The sequence below is a fragment of the Chrysochloris asiatica genome, unplaced genomic scaffold (genome assembly GCF_000296735.1).
Source record: "Chrysochloris asiatica unplaced genomic scaffold, ChrAsi1.0 scaffold00442, whole genome shotgun sequence".
Taxonomy (NCBI): Eukaryota; Metazoa; Chordata; class Mammalia; order Afrosoricida; family Chrysochloridae; genus Chrysochloris; species Chrysochloris asiatica.
In genome coordinates this window covers 268,328-279,434 of record NW_006408960.1, presented here as the reverse complement: position 1 = coordinate 279,434, position 11,107 = coordinate 268,328, and the positions used below count along the sequence as shown (strand labels likewise).

The 11,107-nt window shown below is 51.0% G+C and overlaps 1 protein-coding gene across 3 annotated transcripts in view; it reads right to left on the bottom strand.

Annotated features, from left to right (window-relative positions):
- Positions 1–370: 370 nt before the first annotated feature.
- AP1M1 (adaptor-related protein complex 1, mu 1 subunit) overlaps positions 371–11,107 on the bottom strand; it is a 32,749-nt gene continuing 22,012 nt past the window's right edge. Inside the window, exons 6-12 of one of the 3 annotated variants that reach the window (XM_006877105.1) lie at positions 9,769–9,895; positions 9,258–9,400; positions 8,892–8,963; positions 8,482–8,640; positions 896–1,021; positions 481–556; positions 371–397 (exon numbers count right to left, since the gene is read on the bottom strand). In XM_006877105.1, coding sequence (XP_006877167.1) covers positions 375–397; positions 481–556; positions 896–1,021; positions 8,482–8,640; positions 8,892–8,963; positions 9,258–9,400; positions 9,769–9,895 — 726 coding nt within the window. In that variant the 3' untranslated portion in view covers positions 371–374. The remainder of the gene's footprint in view (positions 398–480; positions 557–895; positions 1,022–8,481; positions 8,641–8,891; positions 8,964–9,257; positions 9,401–9,768; positions 9,896–11,107) is intronic. The other 2 variants (XM_006877107.1, XM_006877106.1) reach the window with 2 other exon arrangements.

The following is an 11,107-nucleotide window of genomic DNA, read 5'->3' as shown; positions in this document are numbered from 1 at the left end:
TGCTTGTGTGATGCCGTTATCTGTTATAACATAGACAGCAAGCAACCAACCAACAGAAGTTCATAAACCTATAAACAGTAAGAATGTGCCCAGTGGCCCCATGATACCCTGGTGGTGGACGGGCGTGCGGCCAGCGTCTGGCCAGTGTGTCCTGATCTTTCGGATACCAGGGAGCCCCCCTGCCCGAATGATCTGTGAGTGACCTCCCCAATCAGATGCAGAGGGGCACAGAGACAAAGGCATCCTCAGGAGACCGCTGGAGGCATAGTGGAGCCGGCTGGGAGGTCGTGAGGGCTGCAGAGGGGGCTGGGTCCAGTCGAGAGCTCCTCGATCCGGCTGCTTGGCAGCTATTTCTGGGGCATTCAGAGGACCCCTCACTGGGTCCGGAGCTGGTAGTCTAGGAGAGGAGATGGAAGAAGTAAGGATCCTCCTCCCCTCCTCACTGGGCCCTGGCTGTAGCCCCTGGCTGGCCGGACTTACCTCCGTTCTGAGTGATGTAGCGAACCCAGGGCAGGGCCTGGTAGCCGCTCTTCTCGATGATCTTCAGGTAGCGTACCTGGGGGCACAGGTGCCAGGCCCTGAGTACATCAGGCCCCCCCACGGCCCCCGACCCTCTTTCCAGGTGGGGGCGAGCACAGGCTGTGGGTGGGTCGAGCCACTGTGCCACTCCAGGTCACTCTCCTGTGACCCCAAAGCAGGGGCAGGGCCTCAGTGGACTCTGGCTCCTGCTAAGTGTGACATGTTGGGTCTGAGCCGCGAGTGTGTAGGCTCAGGGGACAGGGCGGTTCCTGCCTGGGCCTTAGAGGGTGGAGCCTGGTGATTAGGGAGGGGCGTGGTACATGTCACCACCTGCAGCCCTCAGGCCAACCCCCCACCCCCTCACCCGACTACACACCTGGATGCCAGAGGTGGTGAAGTAGGGAATCTCAAACTTGACACTGATGGGGGGCTTGCCCTCCTTGTCCTCCGCCTCCACGCTGGGCAGGCCGAAGTGCGCTCGCATCAGATACTCCTTACCACCCTGGGGGAGCAGGCAGGTGAGTCAGGGAGAACGGCACCCTGGCAGAGTGACATGGGTGCTGGAGTCGGGCCATCACACTCTGTCTATGCGGTCTGCAGCCCTGGCTCCGAGATGCCACCATCCAGTGCCTCACTCCCCCAATAATGCTCACAGCTGGCAGCCGCTCCCCACAGTCCTTCATGCTCCCAAGCCCAGCAGCCACCCCTTCTCTACAGTTCCTAGTGGGTAGGACAGAGGAGACATGCCAGGAGACCACCCTGGGAAGCGCAGCACATTCTCAGGCTCCCAAGGAGAAGAGAAACGACTGACCCTGGGCAGGAGGCAGGGAGGCCACCCTGCACCCAGCCTTAGGATGACCGACAGCAAAGGAAAAGCGCTCCGGTTGTGGGTACAGAGCGAGCTCCTGGACACGGAGAAAAGGACCAAACTGGACAGGAAATGCACAAGACGCCAGTCTACAAAACCCACAAGTGGCCTGGAGACACCAAACAAGTGGCTCAGTCTTGTTCCTGATGACTGACAGTACGGCAACAGCTCTGCTGGCGACACTGGCAGACCTGGGCAAGCCCTACCAGGGGGGAGGGGGAGGGAAGGCGCCTGACTGCGTCTCAGCTCTGTGCTGACACCTGCCCTGTAGCCACACCTCCAGGAGCCCAAGAGACTTGGATCCCAGACACAACCACAGAGCCCACACCACACAGCTGCAAGAAGGAACATCCTGAATGGCTGAGAGAAAAAGGTAAAGAACAGTATAGCTGCTACTGCCCTCCAGGTAAGCAAGGAAAACCAGTGACACACACACACCCCAAAGTCCATCTAAGCAGGAGAGGGACGGGGAGGGAAGTGAGACTTCAGAAGCTCCTTGTAGAGTCCTCACTGTGAACCCATTCCCACGGTGGCTCCATGTGCAACAGAGCAGAACTGCTTCATGGTTTTCAATGGCTGCAATCTCACAGAGGAGCCCCTGGGTGGCACAAATGGTTAACTACTGGAGACACCTCAGCAGAACGGCCTGGTGATTTGCATCTCAACACATGAAGCTGCCACGGATTAGAATCAACTCACTGACAACTCGTGGTTAATCTGACAGGAGGAGACAGCCAGGCTTTTCTTCCATGGTGCTGCTGGTGGTGCATCTCAATTGCCAATCTTTTGTTAGCAGCCAAGAGCAAACAGTTCGCCCTATCCAGCACACACCTCACACCATACACAAAAACTAACTCAAAATGGATCAAAGATCTAAATCTTAAACCTAAAACTGTAAAAAGTTCACGGAAGAAAAAACAGGGACAGAACTAGGGGACCGCTGACCTATGGCAAACAGACTATCAAAGACATCTAAAAATGCACAAACGGCAGAAGACAAGCTAGGTAATTCAAACCTCCTAAAAATAAAACATGTATGCTCATCAAAAGACATCACCAAAAAGAGTAAAAGAAAGCCTGTACAAAGAGAATTTTGGAAATGTCGCATCTGACAAGGGACTAATATCTAATATAGTTAGAAAACTTCAACACCTCAACAACAAAAAGACTAACAACCTAATCAAAAAAACAGCTGCAAAGGACATGAACAGACCACCAAGTAAGACATACTTGTGGCTAACAATTACATGAAGAAATGCCTGAGGTCATTCACCACCACACAGATGCGAATCAAAACAGTATACTGAGATACTGCTTCACCTAGGCATTAAATGCACAGATAGAAAATCAGAAAACAACATCTGCTGGCAAGGTTGCTGAGAGACTGGAACTCTCATACACTGCTTGTAAAATGGTTCAACCACTAAGGAAAATGGTGTTTCCTTAAAAAGCTAGAAACATACATCCCATAGGATCCAGGTATAGATCTTAGAGAAACAAAGTTGTAATACGAACGGACAAATGTATACCCATGTTCACTGCTGTATTTTTCACAATGGCAAACAGACGGATATAACCCAAGAATCCATCAACTGATGAATGGATAAACAAATTGTGGTGCACACACACACAATAGAATACTATGCAACTATGATGAATAATAATGAATCCATGAAACATCTCACAACGTAGATCAATCTGGAGAACAGGACACTGAGTGAAGCAAGTCAATCACAAAAGGACAAATATTGAGATCACTATTATAAACAGTCATGAATAGGGTCACACACAGAAAGAAACATTCTTTGATGGACACCAGGGATGGGAGGGGAAGGGAAAGAAAATCACTTACTAGATAGTGCTGCTGTGGTTAAGTGCTGTCGAGTCAGTTCCGACTCACAGCGACCTACACAGGGTTTCTGAGGCGTGGCTGGTGAGTTTGAACTGCCAACCTTGTGGTTCAACCCAACATTGTATTAGTGCTTTATCCTACATGGCACACCAGACACAGTAATGCTGGTGGTGGTTAAGACACAACATGGGGGAAGTTACACAACAAGACCAAGACAAAAGGTACACAAGAATACAGAGCAATTACAGCAAATACTGTCATCAAGGTCACACTTTCAACTACTGGTTCTTCCTCATTTTCACCTTTTACATCCCAATCACCACTAATTATCAATGCAGAGTGACTGCATGTTTGATCACAATTTCAGAGTGCAGACGCTGGTAAAAACTGTCAATTTTGTCACCTTTGGCACAAGTGGTAGAGTCGGTTCTGACTCACAATGACCCTGTACAGGATTTCTGAGGCTGTAACTCTTTACTGGAGCAGAAAGCCTCATCTTTCTTCTGCGGAAATTGATGCTTACATTTGAATAATACTGGTACTAGCTGGCCTTCCTTGTGGGCACATGCACATGATCCTATCATTGACAGTGTTGTACTTTAGACAGGTCCTAAGGTTTTTTTGGACACTGAATGCAATGCCGTCCATTTCTCCAATTTGTCATTCCCAGCACAGTAGAGCACACAACTGTCCAAGCCAATGGCAGTCCATTTCAGCTCATTAATGCCTAACATGTTGTTGTTGTTGTCAGCTGCCATCGAGTCGGAACCGACTCATAGCGACCCCATGCACAGCAGAACGAAACAATGTTCGATCCTGGGCCAACCTCACTACCGCTGCCACACTTGAGTCCATCAATGATGCCACCTGGCTGATCCATCTCGCTGGGGATCTTCCTCTTTTTCTCTGACCCTCCACTCTACCCAGCATGACATCCTTCTCCAACGACTGTTTCCTCCGGACAATATGTCCAAAGTAGGAGAGACGAAGCTTAGCCATCCTGGCCTCCAAGGAGCACTCTGGCTGCACTTCTTCCAAAACAGATCTATTGGTTCTTTTGGCAGTCCATGGCACTTTCAGTATTCTCCTCCAACACCACAACTCAAAGGCATCAATTCTTCTACGATCCTCCTCATTCACTGTCCAGCTTTCGCATCCATATGAGGCTACTGAAAACACAATGGCCTGGGTCAGGCGCACCTTAGTCCTCAAGCTGACATCTCTACTCTTCAACACTTTAAAAAGTTCCTGTGCAGCAGATTTGCCCAGTGCAATACGTCGTCTGCAGCAGATTTGCCCAGTGCAATACGTCGTCTGATCTCTTGACTGCTACTTCCGTGAGTGTTGATAGTAGATCCAAGAAGAATGAAGTCCTTGACAACTTCAATCTTTTCTCCATTGATAAGAATGTTGTTTATTGGTCCAGTGGTGAGGATTTTTGTTTTCTTGACATTGAGATGTAATCCATATCGAAGGCTGTGCTCTTTAATCTTCATAAGTAAATGTTTCAAGTCCTCTTTACTTTCAGCGATCAAGGTTGTATCATCTGCATATTGCATGTTATTAATGAGTCTTCCTCCAATCCTGATGCCATGTTTTTCTTCATAGTGATCTTCAATTGTTCCATTTCATTATTGATGACTTGCGATTTTCTTAGTTTTAGACCTTCTCATTTTCAGTCATGTCCAATCAACAAAGGAAGGCTGCGAAAAATGTTACCCCATCCACGTTATTAAGATAAGAGTACTTTGTGGGGCAGCTCTTCCCTAGTTGTATTTTGTGCTCCTTCCAATTGAGGGCCTCATCTTCAGACAGGATATCAGACAGTGCTCTGCTGCCATCCATAAGGTTTTCACTGGCCGATTTTTTTTAAAGTGGATTGCTAGCGCCACCCTTCTTCCTTCTCTCTTAAGTCTGGAAGTTTTGCTGAAATCTGTCTACGATGGGTGATCCTGCTGGTATGCAAAACACCAGTGACATAACTTCCAGCATCATAGCAACAAAGGAGCTCTGGTAGCGTAGTGGTTACGAATCGGGCTGCGAACCTTAAGGTCAGCGGTTCGAAACTACCAGCCGCTCCGCGGGAGAAAGATGAGGCTTTCTACTCCCGTAAAGATTTACACCCTCGGAAACCCTGTACAGGGTCGCTATGGGTCGGAACCGACTCGACGGCACTTAACAACAAAACAATCGTAGCAACATGCAAGCCACCACAGTATGACAAATGGACAGATGAATGGCGGATTAGATGACCAAGAACGTGGCAACAGGATTGGAGGAGGACTCATTAATGACCTCTAATATGCAGAAGAGAGAACTTTGCTTGCTGAAAACTTAATCCACTTACTGATAAAAGTTCAAAGACTACAAGCATCGAGTACAGATTACACCTCAGCATAAAGACAACAAAAATCCTCACAAATGGACCAATAGCAGCATCATGATAAACGGAGAAAAGATCGAACTTGACAAGGATTTCATTTTACTTGGCTACACAATCAATGTTCACGGAAGCAGCAGTCAAGAGATCAAAGATGCGCTGCATTAGGCAAATCCGCTGCCCCAGACCGCTTTAAAGTGCTAACAAGCAAAGATGTCAGTTTGAGGACTAAGGTGTGCCTGACACAGGCCATAGCATTTTCAATGACCTCATCATATGCATGTCCACCACTAGTCTGTCCGTTTGTCGTACTGTGGTGGCTTGCATGTTGCTGTCATGCTGGAAGCTATGCCACTGGTATTTTAAATACCAGCAGGGTGACCCATGGTGGACAGGCTTCAGTATAAGCTCCCAAACTAAGACTAGGAAAAAGGTGAAGGGATGCTTCTGAATGTTTAGCCATGGAAAACCTTATGAACAGCAGTGGAACATTGTCAAATACAGTGCTGGAACATGAGGCCCTCAAGTTGGAAAGCACTCAAAATATAACTGTGGATGAGCTATCTCCAAAAAAGTTGTTGTTGTTGTTAGGTGCCACTGAGTTGGTACTGACTCATAGGGACCTTATGCACAACAGAAAGAAACACTGCCCAATACTATGCCAACCTCACAATTGTTGCCACGCTTGAGCCCATTGATGCTGCCACTTGGCCAATCCATCTTGCTGGGGGTCTTCCTCTTTTTCTCTGAACCTCCACCTTACTAATCATGATATCCTTCTCCAGCGACTGGCCCCTACTGACAATATATCCGAAGTATGAGAGAGAAAGTTTGGCCATCCTGCCTTCCAAGGAGCACTCTGGCTGCACTTCTTCCAACACAGATCTGTTGGTTCTTTTGGCAGCCCATGGTACTTGCAATATTCTCCTCCAACACCGTAACTCAAATGCATCAATTCTTCTACAGTCTTCCTTATTTACTGTCCAGCTTTCGCATGCATATGAGGTTATTGAAAACACCATGGCTTGGGTCAGGTGCATCTTAGTCCTTAAGCTGACATCTTTCCTCGTCAACACTTTCAAAAGGTCTTGTGCAGCAGATTTGCCTAATGCAATACGCCATTTCTTGACTTCTGCTTCCATGAGTGTTGATCCAAGAAGAATGAAGTCCTTGACAACTTCAATCTTTTCTCCACTGATAAAGAATGTTGTTTATTGATCCAATGGTGAGGATTTTTGTTTTCTTTACATTGAGATGCAATCCACACCGAAGGCTGTGCTCTTTGATCTTCATCAGGTAAGTATTTTAAGTCTTCTTCACTTTCAGGAAACAAGGTTGTATCATCTACATATCACAGGTTGTTAATGAGTCTTCCTCCAATCCTGATGCCATGTTTTTCTTCATAGAACCCAGCTTCTCATATTGTTTGCTCAGCATACAGGTTGAATAGGTATGGTGAAAGAATACACCCCTGTCTCACACCTTTCTTATGTTAAACCCTTGAGTGTTCCCATGTTCTGTTTAAACTGCCTGTTGGTCCAGGTACAGATTCCTCATGAGCACAATGAAATGTTCTGGAATACTTACAGCGAGTGATGGCTGCTAGAGGACACTTAGCATCTTGGAAACCAGTGCAGAACCACTATAGTACAACTACAGAAGACAAAATGGCACAGGAAAGACAGGTTCAAGTGCACTATGCCAAAAGGCAAACGGTGTTGTCTGACAGCAGTGAAATAATAGGTTTGTCTCTCTTTTTCTCTATTTTCAAGATTTTCTGTAAAATGATCAAATCTGTTGCCATCAAGTCAATTCTGACTCAAAGTGCAGAGATCTACCTCGTATGGTCCTAAGGCTGTAATCTTTACAGAGCGAACCACCACATCTTTCTCCCACAGTGACTAGGGGCTTCAAACTGCTGATCTTTCATATTGAGGGAAAACATGAACACACAGGAAAAAAATTCTGGCATTTGAATTACTGCATGTTCCAGTTGGGGCTGTCCTTAGAGATCTCTGGGATCCAGACTGAAATAGAGAGGGAGGGGAGGAGGAAGAGAGACACAGAGAAGGAGACAGACACTAAGAGAAGAGAGGGAAAGGGACACACCAAGGTGAGAGAGCCAGAGACACAAAGAGAAAGAGAGCAGAGGGAAAGGGAGACACTGAGATGAGAGAGCCAGAGACACAAAGAGAGAGACAGAGAGCAGAGGGAAAGGGAGACACGGAGATGAGAGAGCCGGACACAAAGAGAGAGACAGAGAGCAGAGGGAAAGCATCGAGTGCCCAGGAGCCTGTGTGGAGCAGCAGCTCAGCATGGCCATCAGCCCCATCCCAGAGGACGCAGTCAGACATAGGAGATGAAACTACTTTCTGAGCAGGTAGAGCCAATTCCAAAGCCCATGTCGCTGCACTGAAGGGGTCATCTCATCAGCAGCTCTCTGGGTTCCCCAGGTTGAGGACATTTATCACCTGCTATGGATTGACTTGTTTCCCTGAGAGTATGAAGATGAGTATGAGTCCTCCCCCCTATACTGTGGTGATGAGCCCTTTAGGGGACAGGCTATCAGTGTCATGTTGAGGACACAGGACTAAGGACGGAGTGTGCTGAGGAGAGATGGGGAAGAGAGATGGCAGACCACATGCAGGTCACCCTGGAGCCAGCACTGAGGCTGTGAGACTACAACAGCACTGGAGAACCAAGACACTGCTGATGTGGGGAGCAGGCAGACAGCACGGGGACACCAGCTCCTGCCAGGGACTTCTCTGAGGGAGAGCAGCTCCACCTGACTCGGCCTGGCCACCTGAACCACCAGCTCTTGCTGCTGTAGTTAGTTAAGCCCAGCCCTTGCAGGAACCTCACCGGGAAGGACTTGATGGACCACACGATCTCGCTGTTCTCCGGCACCCACTTGACGCTGCCCACGGTGGTCTTGAACTTGGGTGAATCCGCATCATTGGGCACGGGGATGTGGATCTCCACATTGTTGGCCGTTGATCGTCGCTTGAACTGGCTCTTGGCCTGAGTGAGGAGGCATGGCCCCTGAGGTTCCCCACATGGACTGCCCCGTCCTCTCGGGTTGGAGGAAGCCCTCCTGCCAGCCCAGCGCCCCACCTAGGACTTGCGGGTGTTCCTTCACACAGGCTCTCCCATGGAGAACACACATCCAGGGCTAGAACAAGCCCAGCTGCAGGGGAGGGGTGGGTATAACACCGCCCTCCCGCTATTCTAGGCCCCTCTCGAGTCAGAGCACCCCGCACCCGGGCAGGCACCTTGATCATATACTCAATGCGGCTGTGCGAATGTTTCTCGATGACAGACTCAATCCAGATCAGGGGCTTCACCTGTCAGGGGAGTGAAGGCCACACTCACAGCTGGCCGAGTTTCCCAGAGTCCCAGAGCAGTGCCCACTCTCCCCTACCACACCACCCACTGCCAGCACCTGGGCATTAAGGGGTAGGTCTCTCACAGGGTCCTCACTCCCAGACCCGAGTCCCTACAGGCCTGCTCTGGTGGGCTCTCAGCCTCACTGCCCTTGCAAGGTAGGGGCACAGGGCTCAGGCACTAGGACCTGTGCTGGTCCTCAGCATCTGGGCCTCCTTAATGGGTCTCCCTGGCTCTGGAATCAGCTGACTCACATGGGTGTTGAGGCGGTAGGACATGAGCTCAAACTCGCCGTCGGGCGGGATGAAGGAGATGGTGCGGTCGTTCTCAAAGCGCGAGAGCCGCACGCACTGGTGGAACTTCACGTCCTCCAGCTCCACTGACTTGCTCTTACCACCTACAGGGGTTGGGGCTTGGTGAGGGCGGCCCAGCGCAGGACAGATTCTCAGCAGAGCTCCCACCCTGGTCGACCCTGGCAGAGCAGACCCCTGGGTCCCCCTTGCTGCTCCTAGGCACCATGACAGACCTGGTCATGACTCTGCTCATCCGTGAGTAACCTACCTGATTCAGTCTCCCCTCTGCCCTGACTATGCCGTAATGTGGGAATGCCCCCCAGGTGGGAGTGGTGGTGAGGCCGGGACCCCAGGACGCCTGCTCTGCCCTCCCCGAGGAGCACGTTGCTTCCAGGCCCCGGATGGACACAGCAGTGGTCTCACCACAGGGTCTCCACCCTCCACACAGCTGCAGCTCCGGCCCAGTACTCACGGCCTGTGTTGTCGAAGAGCACCTTGTCATTGAGGCCCAGGCGCAGCTCCGGCATGCCCGACAGGAAAACCCGCATTTTGATGGAGCCCACGATCTCACTGCGCAGCACATTTCCATTGGCGCTGACCTGCGGGGACAGGAAGCATGAGGGGAGGTGGGATCCCAGGTTCTTGTCACAGCCCACCACCCTCAGGTCAGGATCTTCTGGGCTCCCACCTTCTCCCCTCCAGTCCCTCACGTCCCCTTAGTTGGGAGGCCTCGCTAGTCCCCACCTGGCCATCCCCGGGCTCAGGGCCCTCACCACCTGTCTAAGGCACAAAACCCCCAGCCCCATCTCTCTCATGCCATCTTCGTGTCTGGTGCAAGGCTGTGGCTCCCCCTACAGGTCAGAATGACTTTTCTCCCTTCGGTGACGGCCTGGGCCTGGGGAAGCCTGTCCTATGCCCGGACTCCTTCGGATAAGGTTTCCTGCTGCCCGGCCACCAGGAAGTGAGAAAGCCAGCACTGAGTGCCCACCAGGAAGAATAAAGCAGACGCTCTTCCTCTGCACACTGCCAACAACCGGCCTCATGGGAGTGCATTTCCAAACCAAACCAGCTGGGATGAGCCTACACACGCCTACTTCAGGAGGGGGAATACCAAGATGCACCAGGGGGCACTGTGGGGTCACTGGTAGCTGGCACACTCCCTGCCGCACTGTGTGCCCCCAAGTCCACAATGACGGGAGGCCTGGGGCTGGTCGGGCCTGCCTTCTACCCTGTCCCACTGTCCAGGGTCCCTCACACCTGGTGTGCTCCCCAACTCCATACACAATCCCCACCTCCCCCCTGACTCCAGTCTGGCCTTGCTACCACTCGTTTCTGAGTGTTGGGCCCTTTGTTCTGTGTCCCTACTGCATGCAGTTGCTGGTTATGAACACGAAAAGTCTAGAGTGCGCAATTGGCTGACTTGTCCTCCAGCTGGACCAACAGGCTCAGGACGGGGCGTCTGAGCATGTGCCTGGGCCTAGCCCTGGCCTCGACCTGGGTGAGGAATGAGGTCTCCCATCATTCACAGCCAAGTCCCCAGGATGGAGGAGCAGAGGCCGCGTGGTCAGACACCATCTCGCCTCACAGCTCAGAAGGTAAAAAGCGAGCAGGCTTACAGTTCGTCTACGCGATGCACCTGCACCAGGATTCCATGTCAGAAATTCTGGTCCAGGTGTGGAGAGGCCCAGTGCACACACTGGGAACACCTTCATAGGACCACTCCAGGGTCCACGACAGCTGCGTTCACCCACTCCAGGGCCTGGGACAGCCTGGCACGTCCACTCCAGGGTCCACGACAGCTGCGTTCACCC